The following is a 24,313-nucleotide window of genomic DNA, read 5'->3' on the forward strand; positions in this document are numbered from 1 at the left end:
GTTCCATACAATGGAGAAAATTGAAAAATCAGATGTATGGGTACTGTGTTCTCTAAGCCGAAGTAGCAAAAATTGGTGGGTGGTCATATGAGCATCTCCACTTGATCATCATCAATTGGCTCATGAACAACACCATTACTCTTATCCTGTATCAGTTCTGGTAATGAGAAATGGTGTCTGTATGCTAGTGATGAGAAATGGTAACAGTACCCTAGCATAAGGAATAGAAAGAAATGGTTGCACCCAAATGAAGCAGCAACTTTCTGTACAAAGATGTGTGCACATCCACAAAAGATAATGTTATGCATTTGGTGGAACAGTGACAGTGTGGTGTACTATGAATTACTTCCTCAAGGTGTAACCATTACTGTTGACATTTATTTTCAACAACTGATATGTCTTGCTGATGCAATCCAACAATAATAACCAGGAAGACTACATGAAGTGATGCTACTCTGCAACAATTCCTGCTTATATTCTGCTAGACTAACAAAGAACACTATATACGAGTTGGGTTGCACCCATCTTATTCACCTGGTCTTACACCCTCAGACTTTCACTTACTCTGCTTTCTATCAAACAGTCTTCAAGGGACTTCCTTTCTGGATGAAAATGCACTCCAAACATGGCTTTATGAGTTCTTTTCCTCAAAACCACATGATTTCTACAGTTGCGGAATTTTAAAGTTACACCAGTATTGGCAGACTGTTGTAAATAGTGGAGGAGAATGTATTATTGATGACGAAAGTTTGTATGTGTATCTGTTGTTTTATTAAGCTTATGGAAAAATGCTAAGAACTTATGCTTTTCTTGTTCTTGGAGCATTTTGTATACTGTCATTTACTGAACACCATAATGCCATGTCATACCATAGCATGCAAACCAGTGGCACTGGTAGGGGGTGAGGGATCAGGCCCTAAAAATGGTGGCATGCATGAGAAACAAATATTAATCATTTACAAATATTGGGATGTCATGCATGGTCAAAAATGAAATACCAATTTGAACCAAAAGGCCAGTCACATGTAATGATTGGATATTCAGAAATCATGAAAGTGTATGGATTGTGGAATCCAGAAACAGGAAATATTATGATTGCAAGAGATCTTGTATTTGATGAAAATATCTTTCCTGCAAAGTTGAATGAAGGTGTTAAAAAGTTATTGATCTGAACATCACAACCATCACATACAACGAAGAAGCATTATAAAATCTAGATATTGTGGAATCAGGAGAAATATCTGGCATCAAACAAACTGAAAGAGAAGCAATGTCAGAAGAAATGAGAAATCTAAGACAAAACTGAAGCTGGACATTTGTACCATGTACTAACAATGCAAAGATGATATGAACGAAATGGGTTTTCACAGGTGCCACTGACAAAGAAAATTTAATGGCATATCAGATTAGGTATTCTCAATGGAGAGAAGTCTTCCGAAGTAAGAGTGATTTCAGGTGTGCCGCAGGGGAGTGTCATAGGACCGTTGCTATTCACAATATACATGAATGACCTGGTGGATGACATCCAAAGTTCACTGAGGCTTTTTGCAGATGATGCTGTGGTGTATCGAGAGGTTGCAACACTGGAAAATTGTACTGAAATGCAGGAGGATCTGCAGCGAATTGACGCATGGTGCACGGAATGGCAATTGAATCTCATTGTAGACAAGTGTAATGTGATGCGAATACGTAGAAAGATAGGTCCCTCATCATTTAGCTATAAAATAGCAGGTCAGCAACTGGAAGCAGTTAATTCCATAAATTATCTGGGAGTACGCATTAGGAGTGATTTAAAATGGAATGATCATATAAAGTTGATCGTCGATAAAGCAGATGCCAGACTGAGAGTCATTGGAAGAATCCTAAGGAAATGCAATCCGACAATAGGTTACAGTACGCTTGTTCGCCCAATGCTTGAATAGTGCTCAGCAGTGTGGGATCCGCACCAGGTAGGGTTGATAGAAGAGATAGAGAAGATCCAACGGAGAGCAGCGCACTTCGTTACAGGATCATTTAGTAATTGCGAAAGCGTTACGGAGATGATAGATAAACTCCAGTGGAAAACTCTGCAGGAGAGACGCTCAGTAGCTCGGTACGGGCTTTTGTTAAAGTTTCGAGAACATACCTTCACCGAAGAGTCAAGCAGTATATTGCTCCCTCCTACGTATATCTCGCAAAGAGACCATGAGGATAAAATCAGAGAGATTAGAGCCCACACAGAAGCATACCGACAATCCTCCTTTCCACGTACAGTACGAGACTGGAATAGAAGGAAGAACCGATAGAGGTACTCAGGGTACCCTCCGCCACACACCGTCAGGTGGCTTGCGGAGTATGGATGTAGATGTAGATGTAGATGTAGAACAATGGTGTTTGGATCTGCAGACTTTAAAAGTGCATCTATGGCTTTCATCAGTTTGGTGGAAGATGGAATGAAACACTCAACATGTTCCTGTGCTAACAAGAGATACTTTAACCAGTAACATACCTGTGTGTTTACTATGGTCTACAGTGTGAACTCATAGTAACTGCATATGTGTGCAATATAAGCGAAATAAAGAAAATGAAAAATACCTTAAGCACTGAATTTGAAGAAAGTGACCTTCAAGTAGCATGACATGCACAGTCAGTTCAGGTTACAGGAGAAGATGGAACACTGATTTTAGACCAAAAAATTCCAAGAGTAAAACTGCAAACCTGTGAAAACACCTCTTATTATTAACGTAGAGCTACAAATGTGGCAGATGGAGACAACCTCATTGAACAAGATGCGTCAAAATACAGAACCACAATTGGAAGTTTTCTATATTGGACAATGGGTATAAAGTAAGATTTAGCATATGCAGTGACTTATTTAAGCAAGTTCAGCAGCATTCTCAGTGAGGAGCACAGAAGATTGGGAAGGAATTACCAAAGATAAATTATTCTTGCTTTCTGTCAGATTGTTGAATGATTATTAGAGAGCTTTATCCCTGTTTGCTTAATGTATGTCTGAAGCAAAATTAGATTACTTTTTGAAATTTTTGTAATATTTTCCTTAGTTTCATTAAATAGGCATAAATTGTCAATAACGATAATAACACAGAGTAAATTGATATGGGCCTATTCTTTTTATTTGTAATTATTTAAAGAGTTGAAACTTCCTGGCAGATTAAAACTGTGTGCCGGACCGAGACCCGAACTCAGGACATTTTCCTTTTGCGGGCAAGTGCTCTGCCAACAGAGCTACCCAAGCATGACTCACGCCCCGTCCTCACAACTTTATTTCTGCCAGTACCTCGTGTCCTACCTTCCAAACTTCACAGAAGCTCTCCTGCATGCCTTGCAGAGCTAGCACCCCTGGAAGAAAGGATATTTCGGAGACATGGCTTAGCCACATACTAGGGTATGTTTCCAGAATGAAATTTTTGCTCTGCAGTGGTGTGTGCACTGATATGAAACTTCCTGCCAGGTTAAAACTGTGTGCAGGAGAGCTTCTGGACCAGTACTGGCGGAATTAAAGCTGTGAGGATGGGGCATGAGTAGTGTTTGGGTAGCTCAGTAAGTAGAGCACTTGCCCGCAAAAGGCAAAGGTCCCGAGTTCGAGCCTCAGTTCAGTACACAGTTTTAATCTGCTAGGAAGTTTCATATCAGCGTACTCTCTGCTGTAGAGTGAAAATTTCATTCTAGAAGCTTCCCCCAGCCATGTCTCCGCAATATCCTTTCTTCCAGGAGTGCTAGTTCTGCAAGGTTCGCAGGAGAGCTTCTATGAAGTTTGGAATGTAGGAGACGAGGTACTGGCAGAATTAAAGCTGTGAGGACAGGGCGTGAGTTGTGCTTGGGTAGCTCAGTCGGTGGAGCACTTGCCCATGAAAGGCAAAGGTCTCGAGTTTGAGTCTCAGTCTGGCACACAGTTTTAATCTGCCAGGAAGTTTTATGCACACTCCACTGTAGAGTGAAAATTTCATTATTTAAAGAGTTGTTTGCTAGAAGCATCCCAGAAATAATTGCAACAAAATGAAGGTAGATTCAATGGGTGGCCTCAAAACATTTTCAACAGAAATTAAACTTACAGTGTAAAATGTAATTCATAAATAAAGATGAATATGACCTCACTGGATATGTCATTTTTAACATTTGATTTCGGTTGAGTGACACTTTGCACATGATGAACTGCCTTTTGGTTGAAAGGTGCTTAAGGAACCTTTGCATTAACATATTTATCTGCACTAAAATAAAATGAATGGACACTGACACTTCTAGAGTAATCCACTCAGCGCAGATATTAACAGCATACAAAAATCAAAGGAATAACTTAGAGGAAAATGAAATTCAAGCAGAGTTCTACCACAGCACATCATATACTGTGAGTGGTACCTAATATAGAATACTCATTCCTAACACTCACTTCATATCATGGAGAGCTAACTAATTTACAGTTGTAAAATAGTTTGCTCTGGAAATTTTCTAAATTTTGTAGATACTAGAGCATAGATTCTCTCCAGTGAGAGAATGGAGGACTCTGCTAACAGCTCTAGTTTCCACATTAGGTGGAACAAATGTGAATTTTTTGACTGTAAAAGCTTACATGGCCATTGTAGGAAAAGATAGATTGCTGTGTACCATAAAGAAGACATGTCAAGTTGCAGACAGGCACAATTAAGAAACTTACATAAAGCTTGTGGTCACAGCCTTCGTCAACAAAAAAAGAACCACACACTATATATACATGCAACCAAACACACCTCATGCACACATGACCACCAACTCCAGCATCTTGAGCTGGAATGCAACTCTCACATGGGATACAAGCAGCAGTCTGGAGGGGGCAGGGAAGAGTAAGGGGTTGTATTGTATGGGTGAGGAGAGAGAGAGATGATCACCATCTGGCTGAGTGTGCATGGACTAGAATGCCAACAGATGCAGTGTCAGGATGTTGTGGGACAGAGAGGTGGAGAAAAAGGAGCGAAGAAGGAGAGGAGCGGGGAAAGATGGGTAGATGAGTTGTCAGAGGGCAGCAAACAAAGAGATGGACAAGAATGGGGAGGAAATGACAGGACAGAGGGGATGGAAACTGTTGGGTGGAGGGTGTGAGGACAGTATGTTACCATAGGTTGAGGCCAGGATAATTATTGGAGCAGAGAATGTGTTTAAGGATAAATCCCATGCTAACAGTTCAAAGAAGTTGGTGGTGGAGAGAAGGATCCAGATGGCTTGGGTAGTGAAGCAGCCATTGAAATCAAGCATGTTATGTTCAGCTGCAGGTTGTGTACAGGGTGGTCTATTTAACTCTTGGCCACAGATTGGTGGTAGCCATTCAGCCTGGTGGACAGCTGGTAGGTAGTCATACCAATAAAACAGCTGTGCACTCATTGCAGCAGAGCTGGTAAATGACATGGCTGCTTTCACAGGTAGCCCACCTGCTGATGGGGTACAATAAACCTGTAGCAGGACTAGAATAGGAAGTGCTGGGTGGGTGGATTTGGCAGGTCTTGCACCTGGGTCTTCCACAGGGGTATGATCCTTCCTGTGGAAGACCCAGGTGTCGCCTGCAAACAGGGTGGCATGTGTCATTGCAGATCATTGATAAAGATTAGGAAAAGTAAGGGACCAAACACTGAGCTCTGTGGTACTCCACATTTCATCATGCCTCAGTCAGAATAGGCAAGTGCCATTGCAGAGTTATTCAGTAGTGCCTTCTGACATCTAGATATAATTTGAGTCATATACTTACTTTACCACATTGGCCATAGTTATCAGGCTTTATAAGAAGAATTTTGTAGTCTACACAGTCAAATTTTATCATTTATGGATTTGAGGAATTGGTTGATAAATGACAGACCCCTTCCTATCATCATTCAAAAATATTACAGGTAATTCCAATAAAAACTAAGAACTTCTGTGTATCATCAAGGATTTTACCAGTCAACTGAATAATTACATTTACAAAAAACCTAAGTAATAGGTTTGGATCATGGAGCATTCAGCCTCCATAATTATAAAATGAACATTTTAAATATATTGTCTTTATTCATCATTGACTGTTTATCATATGTTTTAGGCATTAGACTCTGCACTAATACATTCCTGATCTCTATCATTTGAGTGCTTCCCATCTCCCCAACATGAGATGGTACCCAACCTAGATCTTCAGCATAGTCTTAATTAAAACAAAATGTAATATTGCTGTTGCTGTGTATGCATTTATCTTGGTGGACATAAAGTGCTTCAATATTTGTTTCCTTCTCAGTACCCGAGCAGTTATTGTTCTTCCCATTTTCATTATATATCCATTTATATTAGAATTTTGCACCAAAATTTTAAATGTTTCATTTTCATACTTAATCACTAAATGACCTTGAGACTCTGATCATAGTTATGTGAATTTGCAGCTTACACTGTCTGACTTGCTGGCCCCAGCAATTAATCTAGCTGAAAATGGTTTCCCAGTAACACCTGTTGTTGCTGACTTATGGAAGAAAAGCGAATCACTTCTACAATCACAGCAATATGGAAGTGAGCTTCTATTGAATGGACAAGCCCCAAGAGTAGCAGAACTCATGAAAATACCTACTATGGCAGAGTCACTAAAGGTAAGCAATGTATGGAAATACACTACTTTCATGATAAAATTTTTACAGGTCTGAAGAATGGCACTAATCTTTATTCTCCCAGTGTAATATTAAACAAAGAAAAAAATTTCACAATTGTCATGCTTTTTATAAATTAGATGGAAAAAATGTAGCAACACTACCTAAACAGAATAATTGCCACACAGTGTGACGTAGAGTCAATATGAGCAGGAACTGATGAATACTAGTTTTAGTTGGTGGATTTGGAAACCTTTTTTTTCCTTTTTACTCTTCAAACAAAAATTACTCACATTCATGAAGCAGGTAACAGAAATGAGACATATTCTTCAAAATATACCACAGAGATTCTACTTCACTGAGGTCTTGGTAGAAGATATTGCCTGAAGACAGAAAAGTATGCCTCAGAGGATGGTTCTAGTTAACTGAATTTCCACATAATCCTTAAGAAGAACCCAACCTTTAAGCATAGCTGCCCTGGTCATGATGAATCCTATGAATGGCTTTTGGCATAAAGCAGCCCACATTATATTCTTAGACTAATGGGTCATCATGTAAACCCACCTTGTCATTATTTAAATTCAAATTGTGTGAAGGTTGCCTTGTTAGACCTTATGAGAGTTTTCCATTGGTTTCCTTTGTTGCTCTTGAGTGAGCTGCCTCCCCAGTAGTTTGACCATTGCAGCTCATCCATGAATATTTTGTTTATCAAGCAATGTAAAATCCAGGAAGGAATCTAACAATATCGTAGAAGGAAAGTTGCTACTCACCATGTAGCGGAGATGCTGAGTCACAATCAGGCACAACAAAAAGATTCTCACAATTATAGCTTTCACCCATTAAGGTCTTTGTTAACAATTGACACACACAGTCTCTCTCTCTCTCTCTCTCTCTCTCTCTCTCTCTCTCTCTCTCTCTCTCTCTCACACACACACACACACACACACACACACCAGCACAACTCCCACATATGACTCACTTGACAAAGACCTTAACAGCCGAAATCTATAATTGTGAGAATCTTTTTGTTGTATCTATTTCCACTATATGATGAGTAACAACTTTCCTTCTCTAATATTTTGTATACTTATTTTCATCCTCTATTTTAGGAATTGATGTTTCAAATACAGACCTTGAGGTAAGCAGTTTGTTTAGGCACAGTCTGTCTCATTGTACACTTACCTTTTCCCCCTACCCCTTCTCTCTGCTCTTCTCTCATTCTCCCTACCACCGTCCCAACCTCTCTCCCTACCTCCGTCTCTCCCTCCCCTTCCCTCTCTCCCTCCCCTTCCCTCTCTCCCTCACCCTCTCCCCCCCCCCCCCCCTCTCTCTCTCTCTCTCTACGTCTACATCCATACTCTGCCTGACGGTGTGTGGTGAAGGGTACTTTGAGTACCTCTATCGGTTCTCCCTTCTATTCCAGTCTCGTATTGTTCGTGGAAAGAAAGATTCTCGGTATGTCTCTGTGTGGGCTCTAATCTCTCTGATTTTATCCTCATGGTCTCTTCGCGAGATATACGTAGGAGGGAGCAATATACTGCTTGACTCCTCGGTGAAGGTATGTTCTCGAAACTTCAACAAAAGCCTGTACTGAGCTACCAAGCATCTCTCCTGCAGAGTTTTCCACTGGAGTTTATCAGCTCTGTAATGCTTTTGCGATTACTAAATGATCCTGTAACAAAGCATGCTGCTCTCTTGTGGATCTTCTCTATCTCTTCTATCAACCCTATCTCGCATGGATCCCACACTGGTGAGCAATATTCAAGCAGTGGGCAAACAAGTGTACTGTAACCTCCTTCCTTTGTTTTCAGATTGCATTTCCTTAGGATTTTTCCAGTGAATTTCAGTCTGGCATCTGCTTTACCGACGATCAACCTTATATAATCATTCCATTTTAAACCACTCCTAATGCCTACTCCCAGATAATTTATGGAATTAACTGCTTCCAGTTGCTGACCTGCTACACTGTAGCTAAATGATAAAGGATCTTTCTTTCTATGTATTCACAGCACATTACACTTGTCTACATTGAGATTCAATTGCCATTCCCTGCACCATGTGTCAATTCATTGCAGATCCTCGTGCATTTCAGTACAATTTTCCATTGTTACAACCTGTTCATATACTACAGCATCACCCACAAAAAGCCTCAGTGAACTTCTGATGTTATCCACAAGGTCATTTATGTATACTGTGAATAGCAACAGTCTTACAACACTCCCCTGTGGCACACTGAAATCACTCTTACTTCGGAAGACTTCTCTCCATTGAGAATGACATGCTGCATTCTGTTATCTAGGAACTCTTCAATCAAATCACATAATAGGCCTGATAGTCCATATGCTCTTACTTAGTTCATCTCTCTCTCTCTCAATCTATCTACCTATTTATCTATCTCCATATGTGTCATCTTATATTATACTTTGTCCCGTCATATGCTTTATATAATGAGGGGCTACCAAATTTAGTGTAGGTTGTCATGATCTGGTAAAAGTATACTAATAACTTTTCTAATGAATTATTCACATCAGTCACAGATATATGAGCAAGGAAGGCACAAGCAACTCTTTCTTAAGTGCACTGTGTATCCAGCATTAATGCTTTTCAAATAATTTATATGCTATCATGGCTGACTTACCTGAACATATGGATAAGAAGTATGGATGGTTATTTCCATAGCTGCTATGAGACTGGTGACCCTGATGTAATCAGCAGACAGAAACTCTCATTACTGACCACAGAATTTCCAGTCTATTAAAATGCAATATCCTGCAGGTGCTGAAAATCCAACAGTGTCACAACTTTCCATGCAATTACCATCATCCTAGCCTCACAATCTGTTGCTGTGGTTTGCACAGATGGAAGATAGTTTTCATTACACAGGAATAACCACAGACCTGTGAAGTTTGCTCTATTAGCCAGTCAGCTTGACCACTGCTGTGTAGATGAAGTTCAAAACTTAAACACAATACCTCCTGTAGAGGAGTTGTATGTTGAACTGAAGACAGAGTTGATCTGTCAAGTCTCCATGGCAGAACAGGAGCACACGTTTCCAGTGTTAATACAAAAAGACATTAGGGCAGGAAGCTGTCACAGTACCTGAGGTCAGAATTGTGCATTCCACATTACTTTACATGCTCAAGAGTAGTCATCTTCTGGCTCAAGTTAGTCATGATAGCATTCTATGCTCTTGGACACCATCACAAATTTGGCTGAGAGGATTCAGGATGAAATAATCCTGCCATCAATCAGAACTGTAGCAGTGCCATACAATAGTAGTTCGTCATTAGCAGTGATGCAGGCACATCACAATTACTTATCATACAAAGTGGATGCTCTTGTTAGTTAAATGAGTGAACTGCTGGCTTGACACAGCTACAGTAAGTATAGAGATCAATGCTGCAGAAGACCTACATCTACGTCTGTACCCATGACTGAACCCATATGATCATTTCATTTCATATCCCTACAAAGTGTTACACCCAGGTATTTGTATGAGTTGGTTGATTCCATCAGTGACTCATAAGATATTGTAGTCATTGATATTATAGTCATTGATACAGCCTTTTCTTCATTTTATGAAGTGTAAATATTTACATTTCTGAGCATTTAAAGTAATTTGACAATCTTTGCAACACTTTGAAGTCTTATTAAGATCTGATTAAATATTCATGCAACTTATTTCAGATAGTACTTCATTATAGATAACTGCATCATTTGCAGAAAGTTCTGAGTTTTCCTTCTCTTGTATTGTTACATTCCATCCTGGATTTTCCATTGTTTGAGTTATTACTCATATTGCTTGTGAGGTCATTAATATACAACAAGAAGAGCAAGGGTCCCAACACACTTTCCTGGGATACACACAAAGTTATTACAATGATTCTCCAGTCAAGATAAAATGATGTGTCTTTCCTACCAAAAAGTCCTCAATGCAGTCAAAAATTTCATTTGATACCCCATATCATAATACTTTTGACAATAAACACAGGTGTGCCACTGATTCATATGCATTTTGGAAGTCAAGAAATACTGCATTTACCTGACTACCTTGATCCAAAGTTTTCAGTATGCCATGTGAGAAAAGTATGAGTAGGGTTGCAGATGGTCAATGTTTTTGGAATCCATGCTGGTTGTGATTGAGGAGGTCATTCTGTTCAAGTTACCTCATTATGTTTGAGCTCGGAATATGTTCTAACATTCTATACCAAATTACTATCAAGGGTATTGTACAGTAGTTTTGTGGATCACTTCTACTACCATTCTTGTAGACAGGTGTGACGTGCTTTTTTTCCCCAAGAACTGGACATGGTTTTTTGTTTGAGAGACCTATGACAGATTTTAGTTAGAAGAGGGGCTAACTCAGCCACAAATTCAGTATATAATTTTCCAGTGGCCTCTGGAGCTTTGTTCAGTTTTAACAATTTCAGCTGCTTCTCAACACTGCTGACATTAATACTTATTTCATTCATCTTTTCAGTGGTATAAAGATTAAACTGGGACAATTCTCCTAGGTTTTCCTTTGTAAAGGAAGATCACTCAGTCATTCCAGAATGAACTTTTTGGTTCCAAGAGGCAAAAACCAGTCACCTACATATGTTGGTACCACTGGAAATTTGGGGGTCAGATGCATAAATGCATCTGAGTTTGCACCTACCCAAATGATAGTGGCAGTCAGCTATAGGTGTAGCCTATTGCAGGACAGTCTATAAGCATCTCTATACTTGGTACTGGAAATTATTTTGAACACTGACTCAGATTTTTGCATTTATCCATGAACTTTCCTTTATAATTACCAGCCTTTGTGTTATTAACAACTCATCAGTAGATGCTTATGGTATGGAACACACTGAGCTAGACTTGGGTCTCTGTCATGCCTTCATCTGGAATTTTACTGTTGTATACATCGTGGAGGCTATAACCAGAGCCAGTTTCCTGGTGTAGTACCATCTGTTACCTGATGTAGCAAATACAAGGCTTATCAACAGTGTCACCAGATTTTCTACTGCTAGATTCTGACACAGTGTAGTTATTCACAGCACTAAGCTAGGGCAGGCCCCAGAAAGCAGATATGACAAGTTGCTCAAACAGACAAGTTGCTCAAATAGTTAATGTCATAACCTGACCATCTGAACTGTCAAGGGAGATCTGTCAAAACGATGTGCATTTTATCAAAACTACCAATGACCTGTCAGTTTCATGCTGTTCTGTGCATTTAGATCCCGATCATCTAGTGGCCGCAAAGGCAGAGTTTAACTCAATGCTTACAGAAGGTGTTATTCACCCTTCTAGCAGTCCTTGGCCTTCACCCATCCATCTTGTACCTAAAAACGGTGGCATGTGGTAACTTTGTGGTGATTACTGTGTGCTGAATGTGAGGTCAATTCTGGACAGATATCCAGTTTCTCTATTAAGGAACTACAATTATGCGGCTGGCCGGAGTGGCCGAGTGGTTCTAGGCACTTCAGTCTGGAACCATGAGACGGCTACGGTCGCAGGTTTGAATTCTGCCTTGGGCATGGATGTGTGTGATGTCCTTAGGTTAGTTAGGTTTAAGTAGTTCTAAGTTCTAGGAGACTGATGACTTTGGATGTTGAGTCCCATAGTGCTCAGAGCCATTTCAACCAACTACAATTATGCTGTCAGTGATGCAACTGTGTTTAGTGTATGGGGCTGTGCAAAGGCTTTTTCACAAATTCCTGTAGTGAATGAAGACATACCAAAGATTGCTATAATCACTCTGTTCAGCTTATTCAGAAGTTTTTATTTGACATTTGGTTTGCACAATGCAAACATGGCAAATGTTCATTGCCTCCATGCTGTAAGGACTGTCATTCTGCTTTGCATACTTGGATGATGTCCTCATTTCTTTCAGCCACAGCAGAACAGCATTAGAAATGCCTGGTGAAGATTTTCAAATGCATATAACATGGTACGGTTACGAACACTGCTAAGTGTATTTTTGGCAAACCCCAGATAATTTTTTTGGACCATCTAACTCCATCTGCAGGGTCATTGCTGCTACCAGAAAAGGTGGAAGCTATCATGAAGATCCGACAGCCAGAAACCATCAAGGAGCTACACTCTTTCTTGAGAATGCTGAATTTTTGGTGCATGGCAACTGCTTGTCTTATTCTCACATAAGCTCTACAACTCTCAGTGTAAATGATGTGCTTATGATCATGAGGTTCTAGCCATGCAAAAAGCAATCACGTACTTCAAACCACATTTGGAAGCAAGAGAGTTTACAGTATTTACTGATCACAATCTGCTTATCTATACATTCAGACAGAACAACAACAAGTGTTTTCCATGGTAGTACAACCATCTGGAATTTATTGCCCAATTCAATACTGATATCCAAAATGTTTCTGCTGTAAAAAATGTGGTCACAGATTTTCTGTTGCAGGTCAATCGTGTGACAAATTCTATTGATTTTTTTCCTTTCACAAAGGAACAGGAATCAGATAATGAACTCCAGAAGCTATTGCATGATGCATCATCCAGCCTTCAATTACAGCTTTCCAACATTCCTGCATTCCTGCTTCTGATTACAAATTATATTGGAATATTTCCAGTGGAAGATCTTGCCCATTTCTGCCACATGCTTTCTGCAGACATACTTTCAACAGCCTTCACAACATATATCACCTTGGCATTAGAGCGTCAACTTGCCTGGTATGAAAACATTTTGTCTGGCCTTGTTTACAGAAGAATTGTCATGAATGGGCTCGAGTATGCCTTCAGTACCAGTGCACTAAAATAGCCTTTCATGTGCTTGTGGCCATTGAAGAATTCCCAGGTTTACAAACTGATTCATGAATGTGCACACTGATGTTGTGGGTCCACTATCACCTTCTAATGGTCAATGTTACTTGTTACCAAGTGAGGTGGCACAATGGTTAGCACATTGAATTCACATCTGGGAGGACAATGGTTCAAACCTACATCCAGTCATCCAGATTTAGATTTTCCATGATTTCTCTAAATCACTCCACGCAAATGGCAACTTCCTTCCATGTCCTCAACACACTCCAAGCTTGTGTTCTGTCTCTAATGACCTCAATGCTGACAGACATTAAACCGAATCTTCCTTCCTTCCCATGCATTATCTATTGACTACCATTGATCATTTTACCCACTGATTGAAAGCTACACCAGTTGAAAACACATTTGCAGACACGCAAACCTTTGCCTTCATTTAAAATTGGGTTTCTTACTTCAGTTGTCCACTGCACATTATTAGGAACCATGGCCAACAATTTGAGTGAGAGTTATTTAACCAGATTGGCAAATTCTGATGTACTCTCAATAATCTGACAACTATTTACCTCCTGGAGAACAATGGCATGGTTGAACATTGGTACCATTCTTGAAAGGCTGCATTAATGTGTCATGCCACCAGCTGGACAAATGGATTACCTATGTTCTTACTTGGTCTTAACACTATTTACAAAAATGGACTTAAGACTCATCATTGAGGAAGCTCATTTATGGCAGTCAAATGTTTATTTGACTGCCTGGCAAATTCATTGATTCGAGGTCTGCACAGCTACTGGACCATGACCCATCAGATTTGATTTATTGCCTGAGGAAGCACATTAAAAGCATTCTTTGACATCAAGCATCTGCACATGGAATGGAACCTATGTCCATGCATTATGACCTCCAAATACACATTTATTTTTTGTTGCATACAGGTGCTGTCCAGTCTTCTCTAATACACAGCCTCAGATCAGGTGAATAAAAGAGAACAAACATAAAACTACTACTGTCTCAATCAACAGGGTGAAACCAACATACTTATTTCCAGATATGCTGCCTATTCTTGAACCTCAACACCATCCTCAGCCTAAAATGCAAGTATTACCATCCAAAACTGATGGAAGAATGATACTATGCAAAGTAGAGACACATTACAACAAAAGAAAGCACTCCAGATGTCAAGTTCACTTTCCAGCAAGATATATGGATGGCACTCCACTTCTCTTTAGGTGGCAGACTTAGCAAATAAGTCACCTGTTGTGTTTCGTTGCCATCAAGAGTTCATGAGCCAGCTACCAGAGGTGCCCTTTGTTTGGCATTGCTGGTCATTTGTTTATCAGTGCTCCATGAGTTTAGACTTTGAGAACTTCTTTGCAAATAAAGATACATCATGCCTAGTCTTAATTTATTATATGTTGTGAGTCACAAGGTCTTGCTTATCAACAACATGCATCTTGAATAAATTTTTGTTGTCAAGACTGATACTAACATGAATAGTTTGTATGCTGTCATGGCTGATTTACCTAAACACAAACAAAAGTAGTTTGGACAGTTATTGCCATACACACTCTGATGCACTAACAAGTTATCTCACTATTCAAATACACATTAATAAATACATGGAATTCATATACTTCACTAGAGTACAGGATTGGATTCTTCAGTAGTATCAAGCTAGGCTGTTACATTTCAATATCAGGAAGAGTGAAGTGTAACTTCAAATAAAGACTCACCTCTTGTTAAAAATATAGCTGTAGTCTTAATAATTTTTCAATTAATGAGAAGGATATAATGACTTTCTAGACTTACCAAGCGGGAAAGTGCCGGCAGACAGGCACATGAACAAACACACAAACACACACACAGAATTACTAGCTTTCGCAACCGATGGTTGCTTCTTCAGGAAGGAGAGGGAAAGACGAAAGGATGTGGGTTTTAAGGGAGAGGGTAAGGAGTCACTCCAATCCCGGGAGTGGAAAGACTTCCCTTAGGGGAAAAAAGGACAGGTGTACACTCGCACACACACACACACACACACACACACACACACACACACACACACACACACACACACACACACATATCCATATTTAAATATGTCTGCTTGTGTCTGTGTATGTGCGGATGGATATGTGTGTGTGTGTGTGTGTGTGTGTGTGTGTGTGTGTGTGTGTGTGTGTGTGTGCGAGTGTACACCTGTCCTTTTTTTCCCCTAAGGGAAGTCTTTCCGCTCCCGGGATTGGAATGACTCCTTACCCTCTCCCTTAAAACCCACATCCTTTCGTCTTTCCCTCTCCTTCCTGAAGAAGCAACCATCGGTTGCGAAAGCTAGTAATTCTGTGTGTGTGTTTGTGTGTTTGTTCATGTGCCTGTCTGCCGGCGCTTTCCCGCTTGGTAAGTCTTGGAATCTTTGTTTTTAATATATTTTTCCCATGTGGAAGTTTCTTTCTATTTTATTTATATAATAACTTTCTGTAGATAACTTTGTCTTTGTTTGTTATTTATACTGAGTGCTGGAAATGAAGCCTGTGTTCTAAGAGAAAATCTGTGAATTTATTATCCAAATCTACCTTTCAAATTGTTTATCTTTTATCCAGTCCACAAAAATTCTTTGTTAAGAAAGGTAAATATGTTTACAGCTTCCTTCTGTTCCTTAATGATATTAATGTAACTTATTAATCCAATGTATGGGGATATACACTCCTGGAAATTGAAATAAGAACACCGTGAATTCATTGTCCCAGGAAGAGGAAACTTTAGTGACACATTCCTGGGGTCAGATACATCACATGATCACACTGACAGAACCACAGGCACATAGACACAGGCAACAGAGCATGCACAATGTCGGCACTAGTACAGTGTATATCCACCTTTCGCAGCAATGCAGGCTGCTATTCTCCCATGGAGACGATCGTAGAGATGCTGGATGTAGTCCTGTGGAATGGCTTGCCATGCCATTTCCACCTGGCGCCTCAGTTGGACCAGCGTTCGTGCTGGACGTGCAGACCGCGTGAGACGACGCTTCATCCAGTCCCAAACATGCTCAATGGGGGACAGATCCGGAGATCTTGCTGGCCAGGGTAGTTGACTTACACCTTCTAGAGCACGTTGGGTGGCACGGGATACATGCGGACGTGCATTGTCCTGTTGGAACAGCAAGTTCCCTTGCCGGTCTAGGAATGGTAGAACGATGGGTTCGATGACGGTTTGGATGTACCGTGCACTATTCAGTGTCCCTTCGACGATCACCAGAGGTGTTCGGCCAGTGTAGGAGATCGCTCCCCACACCATGATGCCGGGTGTTGGCCCTGTGTGCCTCACCTACACTGCGCCAAACATGCATATGACCATCATTGGCACCAAGGCAGAAGCGACTCTCATCGCTGAAGACGACACGTCTCCATTCGTTCCTCCATTCACGCCTGTCGCGACACCACTGGAGGCGGGCTGCACGATGTTGGAGCGTGAGCGGAAGACGGCCTAACGGTGTGCAGGACTGTAGCCCAGCTTCATGGAGACGGTTGCAAATGGTCCTCGCCGATACCCCAGGAGCAACAGTGTCCCTAATTTGCTGGGAAGTGGCGGTGCGGTCCCCTACGGCACTGCGTAGGATCCTACGGTCTTGGCGTGCATCCTTGCGTCGCTGCGGTCCGGTCCCAGCTCGACGGGCATGTGCACCTTCCGCCGACCACTGGCGACAACATCGATGTACTGTGGAAACCTCACGCCCCACGTGTTGAGCAATTCGGCGGTACATCCACCCGGCCTCCCACATGCCCACTATACGCCCTCACTCAAAGTCCGTCAACTGCACATACGGTTCACGTCCATGCTGTCGCGGCATGCTACCAGTATTAAAGACTGCGATGGAGCTCCGTATGCCACGGCAAACTGGCTGACACTGACGGCGGCAGTGCACAAATGCTGCGCAGCTAGCGCCATTTGACGGCCAACACCGCGGTTCCTGGAGTGTCCGCTGTGCCGTGAGTGTGATCATTCCTTGTACAGCCCTCTTGCAGTGTCCGGAGCAAGTATGGTGGGTCTGACACACCGGTGTCAATGTGTTCTTTTTTCCATTTCCAGGAGTGTATGTAGGAGATCTGTGCCCAGTGTTTGATTTTGAATAATGTGGGAGGGTCAGTCATAAAAAGATTATACCACCTGGTGTGCAGGGTACATAAGACAGATAAAATATACTCAGACTTCAAGAGGAATGTAATAATTTTACATCCAGAAAAGGAGGTGCTTACAATTGTGAATATCACTTAACTGTCAGTTTGATAAATTGCAGATACAAAGTATTCCTTTTTTCTGGCCTTACCTCATGCCTCTGTGCGTTGGGTTTGGTGATGTTAATGGTAGAGGGTGGCTGTATACCCCTCCTGTCATCACCCCAACCCCCACTTCCACAATACCTCACCCCCTGGGAAGCAATCTCTGTATTCCACTTGTCTACATCTAGTGTAGTGTCATCCCATATAAAGGCATGAGAACATGTCTGAAGCGTTTGAAAATAATGTAACTGATGGAGGACCTTGGTACCAGCCTAGTAGTCATCTAGATAGATGTGGGAAACTGCCGAAAAACCTATCTTTAATCTGCTATTAGATTCAGTTTGGTGCCAGCAGGTTTCCTACATCCCACAATCAGTGTGCTAATGCGTGCAGCTATCTGGGTGGTTCGCAATTGTGAAACATTGAGATGAATTATTTACAGAAGAATGGAAAAAAATTGATAGCATCCAACCTTGAGGAAGGTCAGTTTGGATTCCAGAGAAATGTAGGAACACAGAGGTAAAACTGATTCTTCTGCTTGTGTTAGAAAATAGGTTCAAATCATAGGAACTATGCTGAGATCATACATCTCATCTGTCATGTGCTGATCTCTACCTGTCTTATTTTCAACACATAATATTTTGAACAAGCTGAAAGTATTGCTGTGAGCAAATCTATTTTGATAGCATTTGTCAATGCAGAGAAAGCTTTTGACAATGTTGACTTGAATTCTTAAGGTAGGAAGGAATTCTTAAGGTAGGAAGGATAAACAACAGGGAGTGAAAGGCTATCTACAACTTGTTCAGAAATCAGATTGCAGTTCCAAGAGCTGAAGACCATGAAAGCATACCAGTTATCAACAAGGATGTGGAACAGGACTGTAGCCTATTCCCATTGTTATTAAAACTGTACATTGAGCAAGTAATAAAAGAAACCAAGGAGACAAATGGGAGGGAACTGAAGTTCAGAGAGGAGCAATTAAAACTTTGAGGTTTGTGAATGACAATGTGATTCTGTCAGTGACAAGAAAGGAAGGCAGAGCAGTTGAATGTAGTTGCCAGTGTCTTCAAAAGAGGTTAGAAGGTGAAGATCAACAAAAGTAAAACAAGGGGAATGGTATGCAGTCAAATTACATCAGATGTTGTAGGCAAAATTATATAAGGAAATGAGATGCCAAAAGTAGTAGATGGGTTCTGCTATTTTAATAACAACAGCAACATGATTATTATAAGATGAACTATTTTATTTTCCTCTTTTTTTGAACATAATTCACAGTATGGCCCTGCTTTTTAACATTAATTTTACGTTTAGGTCATATTAAAAGAAAACTGTGTTGCCTGTTAAAAGTGCTAGAATCCAAGTTATTTCAAGGGAAGCCTAATTTTTGTTTCCAATTCAGTTACCAAACAATAGTAGGGCTATACATGTCTTTGTTGGCGTCATTGCAGCTCATAGGAAGTATGCTGAGATCATACATCTCATCTGTCATGTGCTGACCTCTACCTATTTTACATCCAACAAATAATATTTTAGACAAGCTGATGGCATTTCTGTGAGTATTTCTTCACCCCATATAGTAGCTAATGTTTGTATGGAGGACTTCAAGCATAAAGTAATTCCGTCAGTGGTTCTGGAAACAACACATTTTTGTGTTATGGCCACATGAGAGCACAACACTAACAGTATTATTATAAAATCTAAACTTTCCTCATCCTGGCAATTGTTTCACTGTAGAAGTGGAGAAAACTGTAGAGCTTTGTTCCTGGATGTCATATGGCTCTTTGGGCTACAGTGTATGTTAAAAAACAACACATACTAACTTTTATTTATGAATTAGCATCACCCATCTTAACTCAGCACTGTATTAAAGATGCTCATTCAGAAAGCACAAGTTAGACCAGATCTTGAGAGCTTGACAGTGGAGTTTAGCTCTTGGTTAGTTCAGAATGAGTATTCTGAGAAACAGACCTACCATGTATATTGACCACCTTACATTAAACATCATTAGCAGCCAGTAGATACAGGGAAAATGACTATGATGGTTTTCCTGTCTTATACTGGGGATGTGAGATTTTCAAGAAGCACCAAATCGAAATGTGTTTTCCATTCTCTGGTGTGGGTATACTTCATGTTGGTTTGACATATACACCTAAATACATTTACTGCAAACCACTGCAAGTGCATGGAAGAGAGTACTTATTATTATATCACATTTAAGAGTTTCTTTCCATTCCATTCATGCATGAAGCATGAAGTATGAGAAGAATGACTGCTTAAATGCCTTTGTACTTGCTATAATTAGTTTTAATTTCATGGTCCTCACAATCATATGCGGGTGGCTGAAGCATATTCTTAAAATCTTCATTTGAGTTCCTTGGATGTAGACTTTGATAATAATAATTGCTGTCTTTCTTCAAGCAATGGCCAATTCAGATTTTTCAGCAGTTTCATAATGCTCTTTCATGAGACAAACAAACCCTGACCATTTGTGCTGAACTTCTTTCTAAGTGTTCCCCTGTTAATTCTATTTAGTACTGCCCCCCCCCCCCCCCACACACACACACACACATACACACTTCAGCAATATTCTGAGACAAGATGCACAGATGTTTTGTGAGATATCTCTGTTGTAAACTGATTGCGTTTTCTGGGTATCTTGTCAGTAAATCAAAGTCTGACACCTGCTTTACCTATGATAGAGCCAATGCAAAAATTCAATTTCATATCTATAAAAATTACTGTTCTTTGTTATTCATATCAGTTGACTGCCCAGTTGTGGCTTGTTGACAGTGTAGTCACAGGATATTACTTTTCTGTGTATTGTCAGATGCACATAAGTTAGGTGTCACTCTTTGTACCACTGAGAAAATTGTCAGATGCACATTTAAAGTTAGGTGTCATTCTTTGTACCACTGAGAAATCTTATGAAGATCTGAGTGGATAACTGTGCAACTTGTTTCAGATAGCACTTCATTATAGAACTGCATGATCTGCAGAAGTCTGAATTAACCATTAATATTTTCTACTAGGTCATGCTATACAATGCAAATGACAACAGGCCCACTTCATTTATCTATTTATCCATCTGTAGACAATCACAATTGTACGGATGTTGTCAGCATAAGTATATACAATAGATACACAAATTTATAATTATCACAATTGGAATTCATGGATATTGTAACATAAAGATACATTGTTAAACCACTTAATAACACAGTTGATAATTTTTACATATAACTATGTATTTACATCATTCCAAGTAATCCTTGACAGTATAAAAACACTTCTACAAGAGATGTGTTTTTAACAGTTTCCTGAAGTTATCTACTTTACTTATGTCTTTGATACATTGTGGAAGATTGTTGTACAATTTAATTCCATTATATAACATGCTATTTTGAGTTTTTGATTTGTGTTTCCTATAGAGGTGTGAGTATTGTCTGTGTCTGGTTTCACATGCATGTATAGAACTGTTTATCAGGAACTGGTCAATGTGTTTTTTTATGTATATTACTGTTTGCAAAATGTATTCACACGGAACTGTCAATAAACTCAAAGATTTGAATAACTCCGTGCAATGGGATCTATCACTACGTTTTTTATAATTCGTATTGCTCTTTTTTGCAATTTAAATATTATTTGTCTGTTCTGCTCTGTTGATCCCCAAAAGGATATGCTATAACTAATTATAGAGTGGACATACACAAAATATGTAGTTCTAGTACATGAGCTACTACACACTGAATTTATTATCCTAAGTGCATAGCATGCTGAAGCTGTTCACTTTCCAAGTACCGCAGTGTGCTCGGTTCAATTTAATATGAGAGTCAACAAACAGTCCTGAAATTTTTGTTGATGATACACATTCTATGTGCTTATCATTAACTTTTAGCTAGGTACAGTTTGGTTTTCTGTTTAACTGGAAACTAATACTGTTGTTTTCTTTTTACATTTAGGGTTAATTTATTAGCCTCTATCCACTGGCATAGATGCTTAAGTGTTTTCTCAGGTTTTCCATTTAGTACACTTGGTAACTCAGCTTTGATTAAGATGTTACTGTCATCAGCAAACAGTACTCATTCACCATGTTTCACACTTCATGGAAAGTCATTGATGTATATTATAAAGAGGATTGGGCCCAGCACACTTCCTTCAGGGACTTCTATATTAATGTATTCTGGGTTTGAAGATATGAAAAGATATGATTGGAGTTAGTTTCAGTGATCTCCATCTGTTGGACCCTGTTTTGCCGGTATGAATGAAACCACATGTTTGTTACTCCTCTTACGCCTAGTGCATTTAGTTTGTTTAGAAAAAATGTGTGGTCTACTGTGTCAAACACTTTGGTCAAACCAAGGAAGATCCCTGTTATGTGGTCTCCTTTGTCTAGTGCTTTGAGAGTAACATTTGAGAAATGAGCTGCAACTGAATTTGTGCTTTTGCCAGCTCAGAAACCAATTTGCTCTTTACTCAGCAGACTGAACTTTGTTAAGCACCCCATGAGCCAGTTTTTCATTATGGTCTCTATGACTTTTGAAAAGGATGACTTTAATGAGATTGATCTGTAATTTTATATGATTTCTAGGTCACCTTTCTTATATATAGATAGGATTTTGCATGCTTCAGTATGTCTGGGAAGCAATCTGTGGCGAAGGATTCATTTGAGGTGCACTAAAGTGTCTTTCATGTTGTCTATGCAGTCCTTCAGTAAGCACACAGGTACTTCATCTATGCTTTGCTGAATTTTTACATTTAAGGTTACTCACATCATTTCATACATCTTCTGCTGTAGTTGGTTGTAGCATCATTGTGTGTGGAATTTTGTTCAGCATTTGTAAATGCTTTGTTTTGCTGAGCTTCTGTTGTAGTTTGGTTGCTATGTTGCTGAAATACTGGTTGGCAAAGTTTGCTAGTTTTTTGGGGTCATTTATTTTGGTATCATTGTGTTGAAGGTGCATGTTTTTTGGCTTTAATTTTTTCCTGTTAGGTTCCTGTTTGGCGATTTTCCATGCTGCTTTGATTTTATTGTTAGCTTTTTCTATAAATTTTTCATTTTGTTACCTTTTAGCCACTAACAACACTTTTCTATAGATCTTTCTGTATGTATGATAATTATGAAATGCTGAATCATTAGGGTAATTTTTTATTGAGCTAAGGTGCTTGAGGATGTCAGAGGATTTCCTTATCCCATTGGTTACCCAACTATTATTGTTTACTGATTTAATTATTCTTAGAAATTTAAGAAACATTTCTTCAAATCTTGAATTTAAATATTGATGTAAACTTTGAAAACTCCCCATTTATAGTTGTTTCTCTGCACACTTCCTCCCATGTTTCACTGTTAACTAGTGAGGCAAATAGAGCTCTTTTTGATTTAGAGAAAACTCTACTGTAGTTGTGTATTTTAGTGTTATTATCTAATTCTGTGCCTAATTTTAATAACTAACTGAATGGTCTAAGGTGCCAAGGTCATCTATGACAATGCCACACCTATCTTTCTCTATGTCCATTAGCATATGATCAATACTTGATGCTGGATGTATGGTTATACTAGTGGCAGTGTTAATTAATGGTGATATACCTTAGGTGTGCATAATGTTCAGAAAACTGTTGCATGACATATCTGGGTTCATTATGTTAATGTTTAGATCCCCAAAAATGATGATTTTGCCTTTAGGGCTGGAGACCATATCTAATGCCTGGGTTAACTTTGTAGTGAATGTGTCCATGTCACCACTGGGAGCATGATAAATACACAGTACAGTTAGTCTTTGGAATATATATAGGTTTTTTTTATCTCTAAAGCTGATATTCTGTGTGTTTATCCCCACTTAATGCCATAACATTGTTTCTAATTTTATACATAATTCCCTCCTTCATATATATGCATGATCCACCACCACATTTCATAATGTTTCTACAGTGATGACATGTTTTCTGCATAGAAAGACTGTTTAGAGCAACATCTTGTGCTAGGCAATGATTTTGCTCAGATCCTTGGTATTTTATTTCCAGTTCTTGATATTTCTTCTGGAGTTCTTGGTATTTTGTGATTATAGTCACTAAAGCATTCATATGAACCCTTACTATTGTTTCTTTTGATTTTAGTGTGTTCAGTAGTTTGTTTTTCATGGGACTTGTAAAGCACTAATGTCTTGTCCAGGTCATGATCGTCTTTTATATACTTCAGATTCACTTTTATGCATTTATTGTGGTACCACGACTTGCACTCAATACACAGAATACTTCACTAAACCTTTTTTTACATAAATTTTACACACATCACTATTACATTTTATAGTAACTGAGATATCATTAAATGAGCAGGTTTCACCCGACGTCATCTTGACTACCCTTCGGCAAATTTGAAGTTTCTTCTACTTCTGTTGATGACTCTCCATTGAAGAAAACATGCTGCATCCTTCCTTAGAGTAAAACTCTCTGTTCAGTCTCAGATTTTGTTTGATACTCATATGATCATAATTTTATTAATAATTGTTTTTGGATACTAAATTAAAATATTTCTTGAAAGTCAACAAGTATTGTGACCATCTGATTGCTTTGATCCACAGTTTTCAGGATGTCATAAGAGAAAAGTGTGAGTTGGGTTTTGCATGACTGTTGTTTCCAGAAGCCATTCTTCTTGGATTCGAAGAGGTCATTCTTTTTTGAGATATCTCATTGTGTTAGGGCTCAGCA

At 39.5% G+C, this 24,313-nt stretch overlaps 1 protein-coding gene across 2 annotated transcripts in view; it reads left to right on the forward strand.

Moving 5' to 3' along the window:
* The window catches only part of LOC126355192 (glutathione hydrolase-like YwrD proenzyme), a 141,510-nt gene that overhangs the window by 31,275 nt on the left and 85,922 nt on the right, over window positions 1–24,313 (forward strand). For both annotated transcript variants that reach the window (XM_050005420.1, XM_050005419.1), the window contains exon 5: window positions 6,372–6,572. In XM_050005420.1, coding sequence (XP_049861377.1) covers window positions 6,372–6,572 — 201 coding nt within the window. The remainder of the gene's footprint in view (window positions 1–6,371; window positions 6,573–24,313) is intronic.

The sequence above is a fragment of the Schistocerca gregaria genome, chromosome 3 (genome assembly GCF_023897955.1).
Source record: "Schistocerca gregaria isolate iqSchGreg1 chromosome 3, iqSchGreg1.2, whole genome shotgun sequence".
NCBI lineage: Eukaryota > Metazoa > Arthropoda > Insecta > Orthoptera > Acrididae > Schistocerca > Schistocerca gregaria.